This window comes from Brachypodium distachyon, chromosome 1 (genome assembly GCF_000005505.3).
Source record: "Brachypodium distachyon strain Bd21 chromosome 1, Brachypodium_distachyon_v3.0, whole genome shotgun sequence".
Classification (NCBI taxonomy): Eukaryota; Viridiplantae; Streptophyta; class Magnoliopsida; order Poales; family Poaceae; genus Brachypodium; species Brachypodium distachyon.
The window spans coordinates 50,723,837-50,751,518 of NC_016131.3; the positions used below are offsets into that span (position 1 = coordinate 50,723,837).

The following is a 27,682-nucleotide window of genomic DNA, read 5'->3' on the forward strand; positions in this document are numbered from 1 at the left end:
TCCACAGGTGGTTGCGAAGGCCTTATGTGCCCTCTCAGGCGACTCCGGGTGACCACGTAACAAAACTCCTTCAAGTTGTGGCTCCCCCTCGGCGTCTTCCCTTGGCTTCTTAGCCGTAGAAGCAGTTGGCTGCGGGTTACTCTCTTCCACCCGTCGCTCGTTGTCGCACTCTTCTGAACGAGAGCTACCTTTGCCAGAGCTAGTTTTGTTGGCAAAGTTGGCAATTTTCTCTCCCGATGAAGACTCTTCATCGACACGATCTACCTCCTCAGGAGCTACGTCCTCAAGAACTGATTTCTGGCTACTCTTGCCATTTCGTACCTATGCCATCAAAACCATCAAATATATATCGGCCGAAAATTTCGGCATGACCTATGCTAAAAAACTAGCAAATTTTGTCTACTAGGAGCTCGAAACATGCATAAAAAACCCACCCGCATATGTACCCTCTCGGCACGATGGTCGGCCCCTTCTCCAATGACCCGACACGATGGTCGGGCCCACAATTCACATAAATGAAGCACTTGGTGTATCCCAGCATGTATATAGCTAAAATCATAAGTAAACAACATGTATATAGCTAAAATCATATACTTGGTGTATCCCAGCATGTATATAAATCCTAAATTTCACTGTTCAAGGGTCTAGAAATGAATTATTAATCATAAGTAAACAGCATGTATATAAATCCTAAATTACTCTAAAATCATAAGTAGACAACATGTATATAGCTAAAATCATATACTTGGTGTATATAAGTAAACATCATGTATATAAATCCCAGCATGTATATAAGTAAACATCATGTATATGAATCCTAAATTACTCTAATATCATAAGTAAACAACATGTATATAAGCTAAAATCATATACTTGGTGTATCCCAGCATGTATATAAATCCTAAATTTTGGCATGTATCCCAGCATGTATATCCCAGCATGTATATAGCTAAAATCCTAAGTAAACAGCATGTAACAACATTTGTAAAATAGGGGCAGAAGCAGCAACAATCTAGACTAACCCTAACCCTAACAGTGAACCCTAACACTAACAGTGAGAAGGAGGCAGAGGGAGCGCGCACCTGTGGGTCGAGGAAGACGGCTCGGTGGCGTGGCGGGCTCGGGGACGGCGGCCGGAGGAGGGAGACGACGGCGCGGGCTCGGGGCGGAGGAGGAAGACGGCGAGGAGGTCGCGGGCGAGGTCGACGGCTGCTCCGGGCGAGGACGACGAGGCCGTCGGCGGTGGGCTCCGATCGAGGACGGGGAGGCGCGGGCTCAGGGCGGAGGAGGAAGACGGTGCGGAATCCGGCAGGGGCTCGGGGCGGAGGAGGAAGGAGGCGAGGACGCGGGATGGCGGCGCTCGACGCGGGGCGGCGGGCTCGGGGTCGACGGCGGCGGCAGCGAAAAAATCCAGCAGGGCTTCGCCTCTCCTAGGGTTAATTACCCACTGCTGGTCGCTCTATATGTTGAGGACGCGCAGGCGGAATAACTCTAAATTTCGCTAAGTGTTCTCTTATATACCCGACACTCATCAGTAACGGTCGAGTAAGGGAGCTGACCGTTACTGATGATCATTCAATCATTAGTAACGGTCGCGCTAGAAAGCGACCGCCACTGATGTTCTCCTATGTGCAATGCCCAACTACTCATCTGTAACGGGCGCGTAGAAGCCTGACCGTTACTGATGAGTATAGGCACTCATCAATAACGGGTGCATAGCAGCCTGACCGTTACTGATGAGCATAGGACATGTACTCCAATTGTCTAGTATTTGTACATCATGGAATTCATGTATTTAAAGTTTGATGAATAAATTCATGCATTTCTCTAGTATTTGTGCTAAATTAAATTCAAAAAATTCATCACATGCATACACAAAAGTACATCAATCACACATAATTTCACTTAGTACAAAGTTTGCATTCAAATTTAGTACGAGTACATTACAATGTGACTACTAGTGCTTCTCCTTCCTTCGGTAAGTCATAACTTGACTCCTCGCAGTAGTGCTTCTGAGGTAGGGTTTTTGTGGTATTTTCTCGCTCTCGCTCCCATCACTTCTTCTTTTCCCTCTCCTTTTCCTCGTTAATATCGTGCGTTCCGCTTCGTCATCTGTGGCGGTCCTCGGATCATGGAAACCTTCGTAGTCTTCTTGTGAAGTAACTTCGTCCACTCCAACAATGCTTCTTTTCCCTCTTCTTAATACGACGCGGTCTTTATTTGCCGGGTCATCTATGTAGAATACCTGCTTGCATTGCTAGTAAAGACCCACGGTTCCTCTCTTGCCGGGATTTTTCTCACGTCAACTTGCTCACGAGGGATCTGAGGAGGTAGCACCATCCTCGTGAACATGTGACTTTCTTCTTTGTCACCTTTGGTCCATCTTACACGGAACATTGGGATCTTTGTGATCGTGTACTCCAATTCCCAGATCTCCTCAATAACGTTGAAGAACGCTTTGGTTTTGCTGCTGTCGTCGGTCGCGGTCTCAGAACTCATGACTACACCACTATTTTGATACGTGCTTTTACGGTCCTGAGACGCAGTGTAGAAGTTATAGCCGTTGATCGCATTTGATTGCCAAGTAGAGACGTGGTAAGCAGATTCTCGTGACAAACATGCAACCGTCTCTTCTGATTCATTGGTCGTCTCCCTGCCGTACCAATAATTCTTCAGCCACGCTGCGAATGTTTTATTGTGCTCCCAGTGGATCCAGATTTCTCCTCTTTTAGGGTTTTCATTTCGCAGTTGTTCCATGTGCATTTCCTAATAAGGCCAGCAGCAATCGACAGTTTGCAACACAACCAAATGTGCTCTTTCAAAGTCAGCTTCACTTCCTCTTCCATAGACATTAAGGAATGTATGTCCAAGGCCACCTTCGCCTTCGAGCTTACCCTTGTGCCGTGATTCGGGAACACCTATTGATTTCTGATCGGCCAACCAATCCGTGCAAAACTCGATGCACTCTTCTGCCCTAAAGCCTTCCACGATGCTACCTTCCGGACGCGATCTGTTACGAACGTAGCGCTTCAAAACCCCGTTGTATCATTCAGGGCCATACATGTTATGCAGGAACGAGTGCCCTAGGGACAAGATCTCATCGCATATGTGGATCATTAGATGGACCATGATATCAAAGAATGATGGAGGGAAGTGAAGGGGCGCGTAGAGATAAACAAAAACTTTTCCTACGTGAACTCCCAAGATCTAGCCGAGGTAGAAGGCCACGAGGATTACCACTAGACGCGCAGTTGCGGATTATTGATGCGGCGTCTTGATGCAGTGCAGTCCCTCGATCCGATCCAGCCGATCCAATCCCGCGATCGTCGAAGTGCTGAACGCACAGCACCTCTGCCGGTATCCACACGTGCGAGGAGGAGCTCCGGCGGCGGACTGCTAGGTCCGGTGCGACGGTTGAACTGAATCGGGCTAGGGTTCTCAACGCATGAGAGTGGGAAAACCGTGCCCCTTAGGCATCCCACGCCCCTGCTTATATATCGAGTGGAAGTGGGCTCCAAGCCTTGTGGCCCATCCACCCTGCGAGTCCAACTCGCATTGTCAGCCCAATTCCAGTTCGGGTCCAACCCGACCAAATACTTGCTCCCGCTCTTAAGTGTGTGACCCCGCAGGCTCATGGCGACTTGGACACGATTGGAGTCCGACTCACAATCGATCAATCGGTAGCGGCTCCTAGCAGAACGTGCCGACTCCCAAGTACCATGAGTCATGACGACGTACCTTTCAATGTGACATACGTCTTAGTCCTTTTTGCCTCACGATATACCTTGTCGAACTATAGGCGATTAAACGTCATCCCTTTAATAGTTCAACTCTCTTCTCGATCTGTGATATACGATTCACCCGACTAACTCTTAGTCGATCGACCCGGTTAACAGTTAACCAAGTCGCGCATGGCCATGCTTCCCGAATCATATCACTCGAGAGGGCCCAGAGAATATCTCTCCAGTCGGAGGGGCAAAATCCCATCTTGGTTATCCACATCACACAGCTTGATTCTCAGTCAACCCGAACTCTGCCTTTATAACTGCCCTGTTACGGAACAACGTTTGACAGAACCTAAGTTGGTGATCCACAACTCGGATTGTGCGATAACCTCAGGTCTAAGGATTACATTGATTGAGACATGCAAATGACGACCTACTCGTTGCATCTCAATATGGGTCAGTCCGACTCGCTAAACTCTTTAGCCGAGTCCGTGTAAGCTGGAATGACATCACCATGCCCATGACAAGTGGAACCGAGTCATCAGCCAACTTTCACATTAGTCTAGGTTATGTGTCCAGCACAACCTCAATGACTAAGGACAATTTAGTATGAACAACATGAATACATAGTTCCACAATCAAATCACATATTCAATGATACATATCAGATGTTCAAACAAGGACAACTTAATAATATTTATGAATACATTGGGAATTACATCATACATGATTGCCTCTAGGGCATATTCCCAACAGGAAGAACATCTCGAGTTCGCATAGAATCTGTATCATACTATCCTGCAGTATCTGGCATCGTCTAACGGTGATTGACTTCTGCGAGATGCTGTCAAAGAAGTCAGAAAGCTTCATGATTGTCTCCCTTACGTGCGGCTCCATGATACCTCTGATTGCGACTGGAAGTAACTGAGTGAATATGACATGGTTGTCGTGAAACTTCATGCCAGATAGCTTGTGACTCTTCATGTCAACTAGATGCTTGATGCTCGACGAGTAGTTCAATGGGATTTTAATGCCCTGCAAGCACTGGCACATCCAATGCAACTCGTCTTTGTACAGGTTGTAACATGCAAGATGACACCGCGTGGTCACCGTCACGAAACCATCATTGTCGGCTGCCGACACTTGATCTTTGCCCCACAACTCTTTTCTGATAGACCTGAGTTCCAGGTCCTTCCCTGCATTGGGTCCATCTTTCGTCTTCTCTGGAATGTTCATCAACAACCCCAGCACGTTGTCGCATACATTTTTCTCCACGTGCATAACATCTATGCTGTGACGGCATTCTAAATGTGCCCAGTACTCCAGGTCCCAGAATACGGATCTCCTTTTTCACACGACGCCTTCAGGTTTCTTATATTTCTTCGCAGCAATCTTTCCAGGGACAACTTAAAGATCGTTCACAATTTCGAGGATTTGCATACCAGACTTCTCCTTCGGCGCTGTCCCGTGCTCCGTCTTCCCATTGAACCTTTCCTTGTCATCCCTCCAAGGGTCTTTAGCATCCAACCACTTTTGGTGGCCCATGTAAACAATTTTGGATGAAGCGGGCAACTTCTCTGATGTCGTGTTTTCCCCGCACTTTGTACAGGCCTTGTAGCCATGTGTCACCTGGCATGAAGTATTTCCATTCGCAGGGTAGTCATGCACGCAGGTCAGAAGCACTGCTCTCATCGTGAAGTACTCCCTCCTGTTTGCGTCCCAAACCACTCTGCCAGGGTTCCAAAGCTGCTTCAGCTCATTCTTCACTAGCTGCAAATACACATTTAGGTCAGCTCCTGGCTGCTTTGGACCCTGTATGAGCATGCACATGTGGATGTACTTTCTCTTCATGATTAATCATGGAGGAAGGTTGTAGACAAACAAGATCACTGGCCATGTGCTGTGCTTGTTGTTCATGTTTCCGAAAGGATTAGACCAAGCCTCGGGTTTCTGGGCTCTGCCCCAAAATCTGGAAATGTCGTGTCGAAATTCCTCCACTGAGTCCCATCGGCAGGGTGTCTTAGGACCCCAGCTTCCTCCACACGGTAGTGCCCGTCAGGATCGAATGTAGCCTACGCCGGATCGTGATAGACGAGATACCTCGCGTCCTTAACGTTCTGCATCCAACGCTCAACTCGGCCACCTACCGTAAGATACCAGACAGTCTTTGTCGGCCTGTCCTTCATCACTTCTTCCCCATCGTCTTCGCCAGCTCTGGCGTTTTTCTTCTTGTATCTCGATGCACCGCATATGTGGCAGCTCTCATGTTTCTCGTACTCTCCAATGTATACCATGCAGTCGTTTGGACATGAATGATGTTTCACACAATCTAATCCAAGCGGGCATGTAATCTTCTTCGCCTCGTATGTGCTCTTGGGCAACTTGTTTGGCCGTGGAAAAACCGAAGCAAGGTAACTCAACAAATTCGTGAAGCCCTTGTCTGACCAACATGATGTTGCCTTCAACCTCAAAAGTTCGAGCGTCACTTCGAGCACGTTGTTTTTTTCGCCAGCTCCATCATACAAGGATGTGTTTGCGTCCTCCAACAATTTTTTGAACTAAGCAGACTCTGCCTCATCTTCGGGGTCCTCCAGCTGGTCCCGTAGGTACGGGTCATCTAGCATTTCAGCAATCCTGCCACGTGGAGCTCTTTCACCTTCCACATTAGCCTCCTCGTCGACCCTTGTTTCTTCCTCGGAATCATTCGCCAGATCATACCGCAGGACATCATCATCTTTGCTACCGCTACCGACATCAACCGCGTCCTCTCCGAGACAAATCCAGCGAGAATAACCTTCCACAAAACCCGATGCCAGCACGTGCATCTGAACATCTTCAGGCTTCATCATGCATGTGCTTCCACATTTGCGACATGGACAACACATCATCACAAGTCCTTTTCGTTCCATATCACCTTTCGCGACTCCAAAGAAGACCGTCCATTCGGTTATCCATCGAGCATTGATTCTTTCCTTGGCGTACATCCAAGAACGGACCTTCGATCTACAACACAATACACAAGAAAACACAAAGCAAAATAGTTAGCCCAATCATTGACAAGGGGATTAAGGTGTTAATTAACCGGGGCTAACTAAAAATTTGAGATTAGAGACATTCGGAGAGAAATTGGAGGCCGTGAGAAAGATCGAGAGGGAGAGAGAGCTCGCAAGGGAGAGGGAAGCTCCGGGCGACGACGAGGAGGCCGCATTTTGGCTGGCGGCCGGAGCTCAAAAATTTTGAAATTGGGGAACTTCGGAGAGAAATTGGAGGCTGGCGAGATAGATCGGGAGGGAGAGAGAGCTCGCAAGGGAGAGGGAAGCTTCGAGCTCGAAGATCGGAGCTCATCGGCCATGGCCGGCCGCCCGCCGGCCATGGGGATGGGGGCCGCCGACACGCGCGGGGGGAGAGAGGAGGAAGGGAGAGGGAGGAGGGGTACTTGCGGGGCTCGCCGCCGGCCGAATCGGGCATGGCTTCGCCATCGCCGGGGAAGAAGGGCCGCAACTGGTCCGTTATGACACGCAGCGCGACCAACTGCGGCTCTGGTCTGCGTATTTAAACCACGACCCTCATCAGTGCTGGTCAGGACACGGGCGACCGTGTCCCTATTATCAGTAACGGTCGCTTTAACACGGCTCGTTACCGATGTATCACACATCAGTAACGGTCGGGCCGAGAGCGACCGTTACTGATATGTACCACACATCAGCGGCGGTCGCCTCGCACGACCGCCGCTGAGTCTCTCGCGAGGTATGATGGTACATCAGTGGCGGGCGCCTCGCGCGACCGCCACTGATGTATGACTGGCGTACCCCGCTCTGTTCATCAGTAACGGTCACGCCGGACCCGTTACTGATGTGCCGTGACATATAAACCGTTTTGTAGTAGTGCTAATTAATGGGGTTGAACCAATAGTTAATTATGTGTATTTTAGAAGGAAAAAACGCCTTCATCACAAACGGTTTTTTGGCTACCGCGTATGATGAAAGTGCTTTGGATAGGTGCAAGTATCTATATAGTACCGGTACAAATATATCGAGCTATATATACCGGCAAGTATGAAAAGAATTAGTGGGATTTAGGAATTATACAAAGGTGTATATATACATGAAAGAGACAATAAATTAAAAGCTAGTCCTAGCAAAGATAATGACATATATACACTCTTATGATGATGACTAGTCAATCGTTCTCACGTCTGAACGCCGAAAGAGATGGTTTTACACTTTTACTACGAGAGTTCCCCTTTTTCAGATCTTTTGTTTGAGATCAACGTTTCGATCACAATAGTTAAATATCTCAATTGACTGGACTACTCGAATGTAATTAATGAGCACAAAATGCATCGCCAATTGTCAGTTTCTTGGCTAATTATCAAGAAAAAAAGGATAATATAATTAACCTAGCTAGTGTGTGCATGCGCATATACATGATGCAAATTAATCAGATATAGCAATGTCGATCAGTTGTGATAAGTGTTTGTGCCCGGCCATGTCGTCATTTCATCCTCTGAACTCGTCCCTCTTAATTATATCTAGCTTGATCGTCATCCTACGTAGGGTATATATGCAGTTCATCATGTGTGGGTCAATCGTTGCTAGCTAGGGATGTAAATAATCATGTACTTGTTCCTGCCTTGTGAGTCGTGGCATGATCATTAACGCTCATGGCATATGATCTATATATCTAGTAAGCATCGAGGCCAGATGTTCAACCTCTTTAATAATATCTAGGGGGACGTTGTTGGCTCTTTATCATATATATAAACGCTAAGTTTTACGTTTGCGTTGAAAGTTCTCAATTTACTACTGACCAATAAACGTTACGTGTAACATATATACGAGTTCACTATACCCACTTCCTTGCCAAAATGTAGAGCATATTCAGACCATCTAAATTCATGCTTTTACCTACAATTAATTCCATAACATATGGCCTTGTTATGTTATATAAACTTTGTACTATTGGGTTTGCAGTCAAATTTAATTCTCTAACCATTAATAAAGTATTTACCAAAAAGAAACTAGCTATGGACAAAATTCAAATTTGGACAGCTAAATTATGCTCTACATCTAGGGATCAGGTCTTTCTCAAAAGAGTGGCTTTCCGTGGAAAAGCTAATTTTACAAACTTGTTATGAAATTGTATGGAAAGTGGTAGACAATAAAAATGGCAAGTGGGTCCACTTGAGGGATTGGCGAAGTGTGTAGGAGAATACATTCTTGGCTTGTGGCAAAAAAAGGTGTCCCATCTGCATTCATTCCCCCCAACACCACCCATGACAGGCGTGACCTTCATCAGATGATTAGCCTCACATTGCACCACATTTATTTTATTTATTTCCCTCCTTTGATCTATGCAAGCTCTAGATGTTCTGATTTTCGCTGTTAGACTTCTGAATCTTAATTCTGTTTTTCGATGCTGGATTTCTGAATCTTAACTTCAGGGCTCCCAACAATTAATTCCAGCTGGTAATTTTATCTCTTTTTCCAATGTAATGATTTGCGTATCCACAAAAAGAAGATCCGGTAGGCGCTTAATATCATCGTTGAAAACATTTTATTCCTGGTAAACTGGAGGAAAGTTGTTGACAATCATCATGAAGAGACAGTCATGATTCAACTGTTGTTGCACTTGTCTTTTGTTGAGTCACAAATTTCAAATCCTAGACTAGGTCTGTTATGTTGTAGTAGTAGTATCCACCAACCTATGAAACCCAGCTAACTTCTTTCAGATAACCTTTTACACATTCCAGTAAAAAAGATTGCACTTTTTCAAGGAGTTGCTGCATTTTCAACTAGCACAGAAAATATATATGTCAAGAATTCAAAGTCATTTCGGTCAACATCACTCTGTCCATGATGTTAGTTGACTTGTTGACGAATTCGCTGTATTCATTCAGCTGCAATTTAACCAATAACGATTCAACTTTGCAGGTTGATAATAATTGACATAACACAGAAGTCAAACTACTCTTGCAAATTGCAGTGACCAATGTTTCCAAATCTTCACAAGGCTAGCTAACTGAATGCGAGAGAAATCAATCTTAAGGCAGCACGGCACTCCTAATTGTGGGGTGACGGGCAGCACGTACGGAAACAATGCAATGCAATGGTTGTACACAATTCTGTTAAAAAAAATCAGACAATTCGCCGATGCACAATGGCAGGATTTCCACCAATTGATGGATCCTGAGAACTTGACCTACAAACTCAATTTCCTAACTTGCAAGCACAGATCTAATAACACGGGCTAAAAACTACTTCAACGGACGACCGCCAGTGCTACCAATGACACCAGAACAGCTAGCAAATAGTCGTTCTGTTTTACTGCAGGGGGTGATGAACTTGTTGATGCATGAGGTTTCTGGGCCCTGCAAAACAATAACAGGCAAAGCAGTAGTTAGTAATTGCGACTGTATGTAACAAGGATCGATAATCTACAGCACATAAGGAAGTAGCATACTTTTGTTTCTCCTTGAGGAGACCACAGTAGAGAACGTTATCTGGTTCGACCGACTCAGTAACATTGTAACCTCCTTCTGGATCCAGGACCCTGATGTATGTTTCTTGACCAAGATACCATGTGTCCAAATTTTCCGCTCGCACATTCCAGAAACCCGGGCTGTCGAGTGACAATAAGACAGCAGTCCATGCTCCAGGAAATACCTGTAGTGTGTGTGTGCAACAGTGTTAGATGCAGGCTGCGGCACTAAGGAACGCTCAGTAAATGTTGCGTACATGTCTCTGCATTGAGTACAAGTTGGTGTTTGCGTACATTATCTCATAAATAAATAAAGGTTACATACTGATATAAGCATCAGCAGAAATGAAACCATCCTGAAACACAATAAAGCTTCATGCACAGATAAATGTTTTGTCAAAATGATACCAAACAATAGATACCTGAGTGGTGCAACGGGAAACACCATCCCATTTGTTGTACGTTCCACGGCTATTTTCACTCCACTCACCATAGTCCATTCTGTTGACAGTGTGCAAATGGTTCAGCATACTGGACTCTAGTTGCTGATTAATGAAGGGGGTAAATACTTGAATGCTGTACTCACCCTGCGACCCAAAATGCATATCCATCAATATGGTAGGTCTGAACTTTCGTGTCATTGTTCTGAAACACAATTTCCAGGAAGTTCTTGTATGTGGAATTGATGACAGAAGAACGAATCACCGGCGGTCCATCAGATGGCATAGTTGGGAAGTCCAGTGTGTAGACACCTTTCTTGTCATAGAGATCTGCCATCCTCAAAGGAGTAGCAGGTGGGGAGTAAGAAATACCACTCAGTGTAGTCCGTTTTTTCCCATTGATGGTAACAGGTGGCTCATTCCTCAACTTGTACACTTGGCTCACATTGATTTGCCCATAGTGAAATGAACCTTGAGGATTCGGACGAGCAGCACCAGTGCTCACATTCATCCTGACAAATAAAAGGTCATTTTGAGGCTAAATTATGCGTTCATAGTACATATATTATCCAATACTACAGTTCGCACATGAAAACTAGTAGGTACATTGGACACCAGCAGAAAGAGGGAACTAGTGATTCGAAAGCTTTCTAGAAGTCATTATTGGTACTGACAACGGATCATTATACTAGTTTCTTTAAAACAAAAATCATGATGCACAAGGTCTAACATTTCAGTAGAAAAATTCCCAATTGAGTACACAATCGTGATGAAAGAAAAAAAGGTATGGATTATATAAATTAGAGCTTTTTTCCATTCAGAATTCAGCAAGCCAAAGCATATTTAGTCAACATATCTTGAAGATCAAGATCGAACCACAGGTGCAAATAATATGTTTCTTTGAAAGTTAAGGAATGAAACAATCAAGCAAAGCTAGATTAGTTATTTCATATAAGAGTGCTGCATAAGTTTGGTTAGGTATAGCAGAACACTCTTGTTACAAAATAAACTTCACAGCACATGATGGGTCAGCCAGTTCTAAGATTATTGCTTATAAAATAATGACTAGATTTGCGTGAAGAGAAAATCAAGTCGGTGAGCAAAAGGGGCTATTTTATACAGACCTGATTGACCGTGCCTGGTTCATTGAGAAAGTTTTGTCATACTGATCATTCGGTGGATCAGGAAGTGGGCCAGATGCTTTGCCCTTTGAATTTGAGTAGTGCAAAATCGCAACACCAGTAACCCTGGTCCAGATTGACTCGTTCACAAACCTGGCGCTGGCCACAATGTAATAATCACTGCTCGCATTCTGATCCATACTGACCAAAAATGAGTAAGACTGCCCCACATGGATGTCGAGGTTCGTGAAATTCTGCTTCATTGTGTATGCACCCTCTGTCTCAACAAGGGCCATGTTGTGGCTCTGAATCCTTAAGTTCAAACTCGTAGAGACCCCCACATTGTGGACACGGAAACGGTACGTTTTTCCTGTCATGGAGTTGAAGTTGTCAGTTCTCACAATTACAGCGATGTACTAAAAGCAATCATTGTTTAGTGTTCACAGAAAGTTTTGTTGGCCTTATCATGAAAGTGATGATGAATCATCAACTTCATGCCATCATCATATCATGGAAACACGTTGTACAATTCAACAGTAACATATAAATATTTGCAGCAACAGTAACGGGAATCATAATTGTTTTGTTACTACTATAACCACAAATCAATACAACATTTGGAGAGACAAGGAATTCAAAAACAACAATGGGTCTTTTGTGTCAGACACTAAAACCTTGCTTTATCAGTTTCATGGTAATAAAATTGGGGACGAGGAGCCCTTCCGTTCAAAAATGATGAAAGTGAGAGAAGTAATCACCTGGCTCAACATTGATAGTCTCATACTCGATGCCAGCTGGGACAAGGGAGTCATTATACCTATATGGCCCTTTTCCATTCATCAAAACGCTGTCAGGCATCCCGAGCTCCTTCCCATCATCGAGCATCTTCCTCAGGTCCTACACAAGATAACCATAATCAACATCCCTGAGTACATGTGCACCTTACAACAAAACGCCTGTGATGCATATATTTTTCCCTACCGTGTGGTTCTTCTTGTACCAGTCACCAATGAACAGCCTGATGTCCCCATCCGGCGTGTCAAACGGGACCGAGATCACCGCCCGGTTATTGACAGTGATGCCCCCAAAACCGCCAGCAGCGCGCTGCAAACTGAGGGGCGGGAAGTAGAAGAAGCTCCCGATCTGATCCTTGACCTGGAAATTGTAGGTCCAGTTCCATCCCGGCGGTATGGGGCAGTTTGTGCCGAGAACCCCGTCTTGCCAGCAGTTCTTCCGGTGCTGGATGCCATCCCTGCAGCCAAGCAAAGACTTCCCTCGTCATTACAGTGAAGACTGAACCCATAACAATAAGGCCATAAAAATAACCGCAAACAAAGCCTGCAAGAGGCCATGAAGATTGAATCTGCTGCAAGCTCACCAGGTGATGAGGAGTGGCTCGTCCAGGCTGTTGAGCACGTTGACGACCACGTTGTAGTTGGTGGTGACATTGACGATGGGGCCGGGGAACTGCTTGTTAATTGCGATCACCTGAAACGAAACAACAAAAAATGTTCAGGGGATAAGACTGGAATTAGGACCACCCTAACGGTTACTTGAGTCGGCACTGCAAGAGACTAGATTGGGAAGAACCGAAGAAGATGGGAACAGTGTGCTGGAGGCAGAGTGAGATCTGAACCGACGGGGAGCGGTTAAAAATCGGAAATCTTTGTTAGCGCCCTAAGAGGAGAGAAACGAATTCAAAATCTTTGGCCGAGAACCGTGAAATTCCTGGCACCAAAACTACAGCGCGTCCCCAAATCGAACAATTCCCCGCAGGGAGCGGAAGCGCAGGTACGCGAGAAACGCGTGAAATGTACTGTATTTTTGAATCTTGAACGTTGAGGAACAGCGAGAGGCCGGCGCGGCTGCTCGTCAAAAATCAAATCTTTCTCCGCGGGGGAGAAGCCTGCAGATTCGTAGCAGTCTAAGCACAAACACGGGGCGGGCGGTTGGAAATGGCAGCAGGAGGAAGGGGGGGGAGAAAGGGGGGAGCAGGGAGTGAGTCACCTTCTGGGGCACGCCGAGAGGGGAGGCGGTGATGTAGGAGACGTCCCAGTCGAAGAAGGCGTAGGGGTCGGCCGCCATCGCCGCCCCGGCCAGGAAGGCGACGGCGAGGCAGAGGAGCGCCGCCGGCGACGCCATTGAGCTCCGCTTTCTCTCTCTGTTTCTGTCGAGCCCAGTCTAGCACTAGCAGTAGCAGTCTTCACTGATTCTTGGGACGGGGATCCCCTTTTCCTCTCTTTTCTCCTCTGTGTCTATCTTGTCCCTGTTTTCTCTGCCGTGTCGGAGTTTAAAAGAGAGAGAGATGAGCGCAAATCAGGGGGTTTGGGAGGGTTTTGAGGCGAAGCAAAGCTCACTGAAGATGAAGCCAACAGCTAGCTGTAGCTGAGCTTGACACTGCTGGCTGGACTGGACTCGTGGTCTGGCTGGCAGACGGGCCCCAACGCGTCTTTTCTTCTTCGTATATGGAGTATTCATTAATTATACGAACAAATTTCTTCGAGGTTTCCTACAGCCAGCTTGCGTGGCATATATATGACCGTTGTAGTATTTGCATTTTGTCTGACATTTTTGGTTACATGTAAACCAGAGCAGAGCCGAGCAGAGAAGATGACAAGAGAAGAGAGGAGGCCTCTGCTTCATATCACAGTCTTAATTCATCCAATTGGAGAGATTAGTGATTGATCTTGTGATTAATTCGTGCCGTGTATGTATGTATGTATGGCTCGATATGTACTAGAGCTGTACCCTGAATGTACATGTAACAACTTTTTTTCTTTTTGTGAGCAGACAGAGCACGTAGAGCAGATGGAGAGTAGCTAAGGATGCACGTGGTAGGATCATGCAAATATGGTTATCTATCCAGAATGAGCACCGGCCCGTAAACCATGTGCGTGCTTGACCAATCCATCTGTCTGCCTGCATCTTCTCATGCTGGCCGGTGATTTCATATTAAAGTCTTGCCATTTCAACGCAAGCAAGTTATTATGGTAGCAAACAGTGTTGAATTCTTCACTCGTACTGTACTGTAGTACGTAAGTTCGTACAACTGTTTTAATTCTACTAACTCTTAAAACGGGCGTTTGCGTGCAATTTCCGAACAAATTCATCAAATGCAGTTAAGCCATGCAAGATCCCTGAAGAGACGGCAATGCTTGTTCGCCGTCTGAACTTTTGTTGTAACGCAGTGCACTCCTCCTCTGACATGACAGATCGAGCTAGCAATTCAGATATGAAATGTCATCATCATAGGAACGTGCACACAGTCTGCAGTTTCATGGTAGAACAGTTTTTTGGTGGCATGTGCGCTTCATTTATATACAGTTTGGATGGATATCATTGTCTATCATTATCATCATATATAGTCCTGCAGGGATCGATCGATCGATCGATGTGTATGTATGTAGTAATTACACTTGGAATTAAGGCATCTAATTCAGCATCATTTGGACGGAGCAAGTTTTATTTGAATTATAAAGGGTATAGATAGATAGGATCGATGGGTGTTGGTTGGACCGGAAACCTGGTCCATGTCCAATACTGTCTGCATGGCTCCGGCCATGATCCTCAATTGGGTTCCTCACTCATTCTTGTCCCCTCTTTTTTTTAAGAAAAATAAAGTAACATGGACACTTGTTTCGAGATATACTTTCCCCGTTTCATATTAGTTGTCGCTGATTTGGATGTATCTAGACACATTTTATGCGTGGATACATCTGAATATGCAACAACTAATATGGAACGGAGAGAGTATATGATTAAGACTGCATGCTTAGCTTTTCTTAAAAAAAAGACTGCATGCTTGCTTAGCGATGCATGTTCTGTTCTTTATATCTGAACTTGTTCTATGCATCCATGTGTCTCTTCTTTATATCTGAACTTCAAATGCAGTACGGTGCAGCGGTGCAGTCCTTCTACAGGGAGTCAAAATTTCAGACAAGCCACATCTCGATAGGCATACATACAGATACAGCTGACAGAAGAGATTAAGTAAGCAAGGCATGTGCTCAATGCATGCCATTCAGTTCAATTTCTGAAGAGAAGAAAAAAATCATTTACAATTGGATATAAAATCATCACTACCATCTCTAATAATCTCTCACTCAAAAAACCCAAAAATGAAAGAAGATGATAATTAACAACAAGCACAGTAGCTAGCTGCTAGTACTCCCGTCTCCATATCCATCCGACAGAGAGGAACTGAATCTTGAAGCCTCTGACGATCAATAACAAATATGTAGGCGATCTGATCATCTTCGACAAGCCATTGATTAATTAATTAGTCACGTACGTACGCAGCATGGAGTACTACAAGTCTGTGGTGGTGTCGTCGTCCATGAAGGCCTGGTTATAAGACCGATCCATCTCATGAACCACGAGCTTCTCCACGGTGACAGCCCCAGCAGTGGCATTGTTGAAGATGAAAACCCCAGCCTTGGCATAGATAGCCTCAGTCGGGTACACCCTAGACGTGACCGTGGACCTCCCGCCCATCACGAAGCTCTCGACGATCGAGTGGTCGACGAGCACCCTCATCGACAACCCCTCGCCGTCGAGGACCGGCACGGTGCTCCCCACGACGCGCTTGACGATGTCGTTGGCCTTGGACGACCTCGACTCGTCGTGGCAGAAGTGTGTCCGGAGCTCGCCGTCGGTGCCTCGGGTGACGTAGAAGTAGGCGGCGGTCTGTTCGCCGGGGTTCGGGGTGGCGAGGAGGAGGAGGCCGAAGGGGCCGAGCGCGCCGCGGTGGGCCGCGCCGCCGCTCGTGCTGCAGTTGTAGGTGACGTCGGCCTCGGTGAGGGCGGCGACGGCGGAGGGGGAGAGGCGGAACGTGGCCTCGATGTCGAGCTGCGTGGCGCGGCGGAGCGAAAGGGGGAAGACGGAGCCGTGGTCGATGGTGATGCCGGAGAAGGAGGTGGAGTTCATCCGGAGGGTTTCCACTTCTTCCACGGGCCATTGGAGGAGGTTCGTCCGGGTCTTGTCGTCCAGCGCCACCGTCCGTGGCAGAGACTGTTCATCAAAAAACAACACCACCAACAAATTAAGCGTGGTTGACTTGATTAATTAATATATAGGAGGTTGAATATTTTGATGATGAGTCAGCTCCACGTTGGCACGGTCGGCCACGTCAGCTAAGCTTGCTGATGCACGCTTGCATGCAAATCAAAGACGTGCACGGTGGAAAGTGGAACTGAAGAGAAGAAAGTCCTGATTTGGTTGTTAGCGTCTTGGGACAGGCAATTAAATAATTAAGTTAAGATGGCGTTGTCTGAATCAACATATCAAACGGGTCAACGCCAAGAACTTTATATTGGTCCAATTATTTAGGAACGCACGTGGTTCCACGTGAGATCGACGTGGCATGCACATGCCGTGTACTATAGTTTTAAGTTGACATGTATCATCATTGGATTATTGAGAAGAAATGACACTTGATCTGCATTCATCAATATAGTCAAGCTTGCTTGTTCTCGGAAGGTGCAAATTAAGAGATGGTTTGGATAACTGATGACAGAAAAAGTCCTGAAAATTCAGCCGGGCGGGCCATGTGTATGGAAATTAAGAACAATATATATGCATGTGTTTCACGATTTGGCCTGGTCAACTAGAGATTAAACACAACAGCATGCATGAAAGACCTTTGTGTGCATATATAGTTGCCAAGTCGTCCATCTTTACAGCTGCTGAAGATCGATTTCGACAGATAGCTATATATATACAGCGACGTGCAACCAAGATATATATAGCCAGGTCAATTTGGGTAATTAAGCTAGCCAGCTGAAAGAAACGTGAAACGACCAGACTGCGACATGCAATGTATATTAATATATATAATCCATGGCACATGCAACACCATCGATCGATCCACGAGACCATATTAGCAGCCACACGGCTAACTAATTAAGTATACTGATTTATTAACGATTTGATAATTGACTGCAGGTTCCTGCCTACATGCATCGTCAAAGCGGTGAGCAGATTGATTCATTCCATGCACGATGTATATGCATGAGAAGATTGATTAATCATTCCATGCATGATGTATATGCATGTCATCAAAGTTTATAATCAGAAGGTTCCACATGAGAAGATTCAGTTGCATGATATGCATGCACGCACTACTATATACATACTCCATATAGCATTTTAACGAAATGAATTATAATATATGGAAAGCTTGAAGAAAATGCAAAGGGTAGAAACAAATTGATATGGGTAGGTATGATAGGGTACCTGGAGCGATGCCCATCCTTTGGCAACGTCGGCGCGCTCGGAGTCGGTCTCGCCGACCCACCCCCATAGCACCCTCCTCTTCTTGGCGGGGTCGTAGAACGTCTTGGAGGCGTAGAACTTCCCCCAGTCGTACCTCAGCCCGAGGCCGACGTCGGCCTCCGGGTCGATGGGCGTCCACGTGTTGGCCTTAGCGTCGTACTTGCCGAGCGCGTAGTAGTCATGCCTGTCGTCGTCCATGCTCGCCTTCATCACGTGCAACTCTTCCTTGTCTCCGACGGGGTAGAAGTCGATGCACTCCCACATGCCCGTGCCGTCGACGCGGTGGAGCAGCCCCGGGATGAGGTCGTACCTGACGAAGTCCTTGGTCTTGTAGACGAGGGCGATCCCCGCGTGCCCCCGGTTGTCCTTGGACCCGATGACGGTGCGCCACGTCCGGTCGGACTCGTCGAACCACGCGGTGGTGGGGTCGCGGAAGTCGCGGTGGCCGATCCGGGGGGGCGGGAGGAGGACAGGGTTGGCGTCGTGCTTGGTCCAGTTGCGGAGGAGGGAGTCGTCGGGGTCGGCGGGGAGGGCGAGGCACTGGACCTGCACGGAGGCGTTGGTGGAGCCCGTGTAGAGCATGACGAGGCTGCCGTCGGGGAGCACGGTGGCGGAGCCCGTCCATACGCCGTTGACGTCGTACCACCGGTCGGGGACCAGGGCGAGCGGGAGGTGGCGCCAGTGGACCAGGTCCCGCGACACGGCGTGGCCCCACGCGATGTTGCCCCACACCGCCCCTTCCGGGTTGTACTGGTAGAAGAGGTGGTACCATCCGCGGTAGTACACCGGACCTGCACATATATAACACGCACGCCAGATCAATGAATTAATTAATCTACTAGCTGGCTTCTAGCGAGACAGTACTAATCATTGTTTCCTTTCTTTCACATGCCGTTCGTGTTTCCTTGTGTTAATCTCTCCTGATCATCGTCATCGACTAGCATTCAGACAAGGAATTCTGGAAATGATAGAATTTGTATTTTTTGAATCACCAGAGAGAATTCAGTAAGACTGACCGTTGGGATCTGCATGCATTGGATCGAGTCGCCGGATCGATCGGTCGTCGCAGCAGCAGCAGCAGCAGCGAAGGAAGAAAGAAACAGACAAATTGACAGCAAGAACATCAGTTTCTCGATGGAACCGGTTGCAAAAAAAAGGAATTAAAAATTGCAGCTTCGAATTCGAATGAACATTAATCCATGGAGATCCAGGAAAGGGGACAACGAAAATGGTAACGACGAACCGTTCATCCAGTTCTTCTCGGGCTGGAAGTGGAACCCGGTGAACTGCCACTGCAGCATGGCGTTGCTCCACGGGAACCCATCCGCATCAGCTCCGGCGCCGGCGCCGACCATTAACTCGGCCGCCGCGCCGGAGGTCTTCTCCGACACGCCCGCCGCGGGCCCCCGGGTCCTGGCCGTCTCCGACGCCGGCGGGAGCGCCGCCCGGTCCGTCCTGGCCCCCGCCAGCGCGCTCGCCACCACCAGCACCACCACCGCCGACGCCGCCAGCACGGCCGCGCACGCCCGCCACCTCTCTCCGCCGGTGCCGGCCGTCCGCCGGCGGAGGTCGCCGTCATCTTCCGGCGGCAGCGACGCGTAGGCGTAGGGCAGCGGCGGCGAGCCGGGGACGATGGCGCGGCGGCCGGGCTGCTGCTGGTAATCCTCCGCCATCTCTCCGCCGGTGGCGGATTTTACACGGATTGCGTAACCGGGTGTATAGAAACGGATATGGAATTCGAATCCCCACTCGACGGAATTCGACGGTAAAGAAAGGAAGAAAAGAGAGAAATTTTTGGATGGATGGATGAAGAGAGGTTGCCGATGGAGCGGGGATTTATAGGGGGGCGGAGTGGTCAGAATGGGAAGAAACGGGAGCTGGCGCCTGGGCCGGCGCGTGGGACGCGGGCCGGCGACTGTCCTGTGGGGCCGCACGGTCAGTGACAATGGACGACATGGACCCAACAAGATCGCCGGATCATCCTCTCTCGCTCGCTAATAAGCTCTCTCGCTTGCATCACTCATTCCTAATTTAGGGGTATCCTAATCATTTCTTTTTTAGCTCTGTTTTTGGAAATTGCTTCTCATGGACGTACGCAATTAAGAAGAATCGAGCTCGTATATAGAAAAGAAAAGAAAAAGAAAAACGAATACACGTTACACGTTGCAGTGATTAATTGCTTCCTTTATTAGAGAAGAAATGTTCTTCTGACTGTTAGTTTATCCCAAGAGAACATGTCATTGAACAAGTATTGGAGAGAGAATCCATATACACGTTTTCTTCTTGTGTTGATTATCCGACGAACATTTCACTGTCATTCGAAGAAGCACTTTGCTGATATTATACTCCGTATTAGTATGATATAGAGATTGATCTGGCCGGACTCGATCATATATAGGGATCTAGAATAATAAGAAGAATAATGGACAGAAGGCGGGGCCCACAAGATCATGCTCACGACATTGGATTGCTATACATGTACTTGATGGTGTCATGGGCGACCACCTACCGGCCGGAATCAACTGGACCAGAATATTCAAAGCGCCATTTAAATACCACAATAATGCGATTAGAGATCCATCCAAACTGCTGCAGAGATTAAAAAAAATGATAATAATGCAGCTACACAACAACAGTTACACTGCAACAATAATGCCGATTATATACAACAACAGGTACATGTATGATGAAGACAAGCTAGCTAGGACGGATCGTATCAGCCAGTAGATACAAGAAGCAGACAACAAATGAGCTGGCCCATGCTGGATATCGTGTATTTGTACTTGGGGCAGATGCCAGGTTGGCGCCACGTCGGAAAGGCCCCTTTTTGCTTCAAATAGCTTATATATACTCCATCCCGCTTTCCTTTGCTCCGGTCAATCATCGATCATTGCTGCTGGCCCACACATATGCATGCATGCTGCTCTACATAATTCCACGTGTCTGTCTAGCTGGCTCGTGGGGTTCCCAAGTGGCAGATGCTGACTCAGCCATGCCGTGACATGCCATGTGTGTGGTAGTACTCTCGTAACCAGCATGGTCAAGACATATAAGGCATGGGTTGATAAGACTATCTTATTTTAGACATTCCACGTCAATTAGAAAAGACAACAAAACATGTTGTATAATGGGTTATCTCTTAGTGTTTTACCTTAAAATTAATGTTTAGATGAATAAAAATAACTAAATAAATGCTAAAAAAGGTTGAAATCTAGTACAATGGTAAATTTGCCTTATCATTCTTGTGAAGAGATCATCTCTTAATTAAGAGAAGGCTTGTGCATTTTCTTCGTTTCTCTCTCTTCCACATCAGATTTTATCCTATATGGCATCGCTAAGAGAAAGCTGACATCACCCCATCGTACCCGCCCACAATAGAGTTTGTGAAATAGAAATGTTAATTACATGCATACATAAACGATATATCGTGCATGAAACTACCTATATATCGGCCAGTGGAACTATATATACATTTTACCCGCTTAGTAGCTAGCTGCATGGAACTATATATATATGATCACGATCGATAAAAAAAACCATACAGGGTGGCAATTAATTGATCGATATCGGCCGTCTACTATGCAAGTTGCATATGCATGCATCATGGAACTTGCTATATATGTCTGAACAAGAGAGTGATCGATCCAGATCCACATGGCCATGGATATGTCTATATACAGTATGATAATTATTGGAGGGTACGTACTGGAGAAGATTGAATTAAGCAGAGATGATGGCCGCTCCAACTTTCGAACCGTGTCCCTTTCACGTCCCTGAATCAATCACTTCATTAGATTAGGCCGGCCTGGCTAGTCGCGTGCATGCATCGCATCGATCTATACATATACGTGAGATAGCAGAGCCTGCGAATTATACGAAGTATTTAGAAACGGACGGAGTAACGCTGATGGCTGGCTGCGTGCATGGATCACAGGATCCGGATGAATAATGAGGAGCAGAGAGTTAGGTCTAGTTCGAGGCAGCAGTGACAGCCATGCCTAGTTTAATTGGTTTTGCTTCTGTCTTCAAGCTACCTCTAGCTAGCAGCTGGTGTACGCAACTTGCTCGTCTTAGCAGTATAGGCCATGTGAGCTTGGAAATACAAGATAACCAAAACCCAATCTCGACATATCATTATTGGCTAGCTATAGATAGATCCACACGAATCTTATTGCTTCATGTATATTCTCTTGTCGATCCGGCTTCTCCATTATTCTCTTGTACATACTGCTCATGGGCCCTGGATGGGCCTTTGGGCTTATGCTCTACGTGCGAGACTTGTTAATTATTGGCCTGCTCGCAAGCACAGGTATCCCGGCTTGCCAACTGCCACACGGATCCATTCCCTAGAAACGGATCTGACCCCCCTCAAAAAAAAAAACGGATCTGACTGGGCCTCTGGGCTTAGCAAGTCACGTGGAGCCTACTCCAGCATTTGGGCTCTCTACAGTGCACATCTTCTTCCCGAACTGCCAGCAATAAGCCTTCTTTTTTTCTTTTTTCCACATGGCAATAATATGTGGTAGTAGTACTCGCTAATTATCTCTGCACAAATCTGGATCTGGGACAGGACAACATCACAACAATACATTATTATTAACTCAAATTCATTGAAATGAAATCATGCATCTGGGACAGACCCCCCCAGCACACATCATCAATTCATCATCCCTACAAAGCACCATCCAAACTCTTCTACTGACAGTTCAACAGCATACAACAAGTTCAAACTAAACCCCACGGATCATACATGGCATATAGGATACTCCGGTGCACACAACAGCAAGTTCCATACTGGAAATACTGGAAAACAATGGCGTTTGCTGATCTCACAGATGACGCGGGGTGCTAATTAAACTCTCCATCAACCATGGTGTCCCTGCTAAACTAGGAGGAGGGGGCGCCTATCACTTCTTGCCGGTGTTGATCACCCTGACCGCGTTGTTCACGCTGGCGGTCTTCTCGGCCGGGATCGCTCCTCCGCCCTCTGGGAGGTCAAACTTGCGGCGGCTGAAGGACCTCTGCTTCCCCACTGGCTGCGGGTCCACGATGTCCAGCATCCCCTCCAGCTCCTCAAGCATAGACTTCTTTGCTGTCCTCACCATGTAGTCAGGTCCCTGCGTGGTGGGAGAACCCAGAATACGATGAGTTTGATGGGCAAAGGATAGAATCATGGCAACATGACAGAAGCAACACATAAAAAGGACAATTAATTATGCCAAGCCACTGGTTAGTTTGGCTGGTTATCCCCTACAGCCAAGGCAGAAAACAAAGAGCGCTATGGAGGAAACAGTAGATCAATACACGTAACACGAGTTAGGATCCACAATGTAGCAGTAATAAGGGAAATAACAAGTAAACAAGTCAGTCCTCCTACTTGCAAAAATTGCCATACAGGAAACATGCAGCAGTGCCGAATGTAAGCATACTATAATGGTCGGCCCTAATGAATCACTGAGGTACACTACTGATATGTAAGATCAACGATTACCAAGATCAAATCAAATTTATCTATATATCCGGGGAGGTACTCTGCAGCCTTTTCTAGCATATTTATCTAAAATGACCCTAGTTCAGCGAAATATGTGATAAAAGGAAAGACATGCTGGGTTTATTCAAGAGACAACACAGACGCACATTCAGAAGCATGTTAATCCTTATAGTTTTCTTTTCACAAATACTGTATCACTGACCAGCACCTTCAAATGCTAAAAGCACCGAAAGCATGCTATGTAAAGAATCCTAATAGATCATCCTCAAACTAACAATGTGATAATATATCACCAACCAATAGCTTCAGATGCCTTTTAACCAACTACTCGAAATCATGGTTATGTACAGAATCCCAATAAATCATCCTCAAACCAACAACGCAATATAAATGAGTCCGCAATGAAGAACACAGCCATGGCAATGATAAACAGGTCACGAGGGAGCTCACCTCGAGCGCATCAACAGTGAGGAGCAGGACAATGATTTTCTCTGAGAACCTCTGGCGCTCCTCGTGGTCATGCGAGATGCGGCGCCTGTAAGAGAGGTTGTAGAACATGGACCTCAGCTCCTTGAGCTTGGCCTTAGCCACGGCGAGATCACGCAGGCAGCGGAGCACCTGGGAGCGGTGAGCGAGGTGCGCCCTGTAGTTCATCTGGATGAGCAATGCAGCGTCCTGTGGCGACAGTTCCTTGGCCTTCCCCTTGCCATTGCCCATAGCAAAAGCCTACAGAAAACCATGGGTGGTCAGCACAAATCTGATGCCGATGCTGAAAGGAAGCAGGATCAGTTCTTCATGGATAACTAATATCGTAGCAGAGCACAATGTACATTCAGTACTAAAAGTGTACCAACACAGATCTGGAGAGTGGACACCGCATCCTGTAAAAGTACAATCTTTCTCTCAAATCTAACCAGGTACATGCATGAGAAAGCCATGGATCTCTTAAATATCTAGTGAATATCCCATCTTTCGTCCAGATCGGGCCACAGAACCTGAAATCCCCTTAGAAAAACCCTAACAATCTCACCTTTCTGATGGCGACGCATCCGGCAGTGTTGTCCTCGGGGATCTCCTCGATCCTGACGTTGACATTGCCGCCGACCTTGTTCTTCTTTTCCTTCTTGTCCTCCTTGGCAGCCTTGTCCTTGTTCTTCTTCTTGTCCTTAATCTCCGGCTTGCGGTGGCGGTAGTATAGTTCCTCGTCGTCGTCGCTGGAGCTCAAGTCTTCCTCCTCCTCCCAGGTGTATGCGTGCGACCACGGCTCGAGGGCTCCTTTGCCCTTGATCTCGGCGGCCCACTTGGTCTTGGCGGAGGAGGCGCCGGGCTTGGACTTGGCCTCCCACTTCCACTTGCGGTCGAAGCCGTCGGGGTTGGGGCAGGCGAGCTCCGCCTCCCACTTGAGCGCCCGCTCCCCGCTGCGCGGGTTGTCCTCCGCCGTCCACTTGGCCTTCCGGCCGCCTGGGGTTTGGGTGGCGTAGGTGTACTTGCGGCGGGAGGTGGCGGGCTTGGGGGGGTGCGGGGCGAGGGCGAGCTCGAGGGCGGCGACGCGGTCGGTGAGGTCGTGGAGGAGGTAGGCGTGCGGGGTCGGGGTGGGGAAGGGGGCGAAGAAGGGGTCGGAGGGGAGGAAGATGTCGAGGTCGTGGTGGGGGAAGGCGAATGGGGAAGAAGGGGGGAGGAATGGGCACGAGGAGGATGGTGGTGGCGAGGGGAAGGGGAAGAAGGGGTCGTCGAGGAGGCGGAGGAGGTGGCGGTGGGAGGCCATGGCGGACGGCGATGGAGGTGTCAGTGGCTGGAGGATGTTGGGGAAGAAGGGTTCCCAGGGATCTGTGGGCAAGGAAAGCGATGGGGAATTCTTGCCAGTACTAGTACTACTAGGACTGTTGAAACAATGCACGTTCGTGGTAACAGGCTCGAGCTTACTCAGCACGCGTTTGGCATTTTCTTTCTTTCCACTGAATGAATGAGTGAAATCAATGGGCTTTTTGTCGCTGCTGACGGCCAGCGATCATCGGCGGCGACACACATGGAGCGCATGACCCGATGCCGGGCTGGATCCGTCTCGGTGTCTGCTCAATTTTTTTTGGTGGTTTTGCTTACTCTGATCTGATCTTGAGCTGCTCACCACCAACCATTGTCTGTCACGTGCTTCAGTGCCAAGCGAAAACAGAGGAGCTCATTCAACTCACCACCAAACCCCGGTGCTTGAAAGAAACTCCATCGAAAACATTTCATTTCTCCTGGAAACGTACGTACGTTGTCTCAAGTCTGAACGAAGAAGACCAGTCTGCGTGATACATCCTTAGTCTTTTATCGTGTTGGTGCACAAAACAAGCCCAATGAAATTAGACTTGGGCCAATAACAAGAGCACGTGCAAAACTACTTGAACAACAAGTGAGCTCACTCTTAGTTGAATCTGATGTTTTAATTGTTGAGAGCTTTATACTACCTAACTCTATGCATTTATGTATGATCAGTTGAAAATAACTCAAGCCTTGTACGTGGAGGAGGAGAATTGCAGCAAGATCCGTTGCCGTTGATTTCCAATATCAAGAAGAGCGCGAGGGAGGAGAGGGAGGCCGGCGCACCACATGAAAAGAAGGAAATCCACCAGCAATGGAAATTGTCGTGGCTGATGCTAGGACAAGTCCTACGACACGTCAAACATGTCTAAGCCATCAGCGCACGTCGAGGAGCATGTGACCCACATAGGGCTGCCTACGGCATGGTTTATTTGCCTAAGTGTGAGTTGGGTCTGCGTGCTCATAGTTTGGGCTGAACCCAACGTTTTGGGTCAGTTTGTATCAAGTTTGGGTTGAACCAAATTCGAGTCCGAGTCCAATTAGGTTGTTGGACGTCCACCCTCCTATATAAGTTGAGGGGCGCCCACGATTAGGGTTAGACCACGTTTAGATTATTCAGACCCTTTCGCTGAACTGCTGCAAGCATTCATCTGAAATTATATTCCTCTTTGATTCGATCAGGAATTTATCTTCACCACTTTGTTGCGATCTGGTGTTTTTGTTACTGAAGATTCAAGTGCTATCTATTGTTCCATTGGGAATTGGTAGATTGCAGAACCGCTTCGCGGTCAGCGGCTACGTGCGCAAGCGTGTGGTGTTGCGAATATCAACTAGGGTTGAGAATTGTTGCATTGGCAGCAAGGGACTAGCCAAAGATTCGTTAGCATCTCGCGAGTTATCATCTATCTACTACGAGCTCAACGAGAAGATCGGGCCACCCTTTATCATCTTGGTATCAGAGCTCCAGCGTTTACTCGGTGAGCAAATTCCATCCCGTAGATTAGTTTGTTTTCGTCCTATACAGAAAAAGCCAAAAAAATATTAGGATTAGATTTTTGCCATAGCCTAATTGCATCGGTTCATCTAGTTCTCGTGCTGTTCGTAGTCCTTCCTTTGCGTAACTTTCTCTTCCGGTTAGGGTTTGTTCCGAGGAGTTCTTGTTCTAGTCAGAGTCGGCGAGATCTATTTTGTTTTCGTCCGCGTCAAGTTGAGTTAGTTTCCTATTCGAATCCAAGTTGAGTTAGTTTCCAAATTCGTGTTTCTTTTCACGCGGTTTTTCCTTTCCGCGTTTGTTGCAATCCGAATCAGACTAGAGTTCCTTTTCTTTTCCGTTTGTTAACCCTAGCCACAGCCTTTCTATCATATAAGAGTAGGAACCTTCCCACGAGACTAGCATATTTGGCTCTACGGGCTGCTCTTTGTGTTACCTTTATACAAGTTTGCTTCTCATACCAATCCGATCTGTAATTTGATCTGAGTCCGGAAAGTTCGGCCACAAGGAAAGAGGAGGGGGACATAAAAAAAAAGAGTCTGGAAACCTCTCCGAATTTTTTTCGAGCCTATACTGTTTTTTACACTTTCGGGACTGTTTTTAGCCATCCGCCATTGTAGCGGGAAAATTTTGAGCAGAAACGTGGCCAAAATCTGTGCTACGAATTTGTTGTTTTGAGTTGTTCTACCTACTAGTTGGAGCAATCTTGTGCCCGGATACCTTGAGCTTTGCTAGCGTCTCTTCTAGTGCATTTGCAACACGAGCATTACTCCGACATATATCTCACATTTTCAGCTCGTTCCTTTGGTTACTTTTGCCCCACTTATCTTCGTGTGTGCATTTCCTGTGAGTAGTGT

The 27,682-nt window shown here is 47.0% G+C and overlaps 3 protein-coding genes across 3 annotated transcripts; all 3 read right to left on the reverse strand.

Annotated features, from left to right (window-relative positions):
* Positions 1–9,659: 9,659 nt before the first annotated feature.
* Positions 9,660–14,082, reverse strand: LOC100822052 (monocopper oxidase-like protein SKU5). The gene is made up of 9 exons (XM_003557226.4): positions 13,774–14,082; positions 13,145–13,254; positions 12,748–13,018; positions 12,525–12,663; positions 11,770–12,136; positions 10,792–11,157; positions 10,628–10,706; positions 10,188–10,390; positions 9,660–10,095 (listed from the first exon to the last, which is right to left on the reverse strand). The coding sequence occupies exons 1-9, from the start codon at positions 13,906–13,908 to the stop codon at positions 9,987–9,989; spliced, it is 1,779 nt and encodes a 592-aa protein (XP_003557274.1). The 5' UTR covers positions 13,909–14,082; the 3' UTR covers positions 9,660–9,986.
* Positions 14,083–15,732: 1,650 nt separating this feature from the next.
* On the reverse strand, positions 15,733–19,863 carry LOC100840787 (sucrose:sucrose 1-fructosyltransferase). The gene is made up of 4 exons (XM_010229842.3): positions 19,283–19,863; positions 19,056–19,064; positions 18,001–18,830; positions 15,733–16,776 (listed from the first exon to the last, which is right to left on the reverse strand). The coding sequence occupies exons 1-4, from the start codon at positions 19,710–19,712 to the stop codon at positions 16,075–16,077; spliced, it is 1,971 nt and encodes a 656-aa protein (XP_010228144.2). The 5' UTR covers positions 19,713–19,863; the 3' UTR covers positions 15,733–16,074.
* Positions 19,864–22,616: 2,753 nt separating this feature from the next.
* Positions 22,617–25,501, reverse strand: LOC100822360 (BAG family molecular chaperone regulator 7). The gene is made up of 3 exons (XM_003557227.4): positions 24,561–25,501; positions 23,981–24,256; positions 22,617–23,156 (listed from the first exon to the last, which is right to left on the reverse strand). Exons 1-3 carry the CDS (start codon positions 25,293–25,295, stop codon positions 22,947–22,949), a joined length of 1,221 nt encoding a protein of 406 aa, XP_003557275.1. The 5' UTR covers positions 25,296–25,501; the 3' UTR covers positions 22,617–22,946.
* Between the last annotated feature and the right edge of the window lie 2,181 nt (positions 25,502–27,682).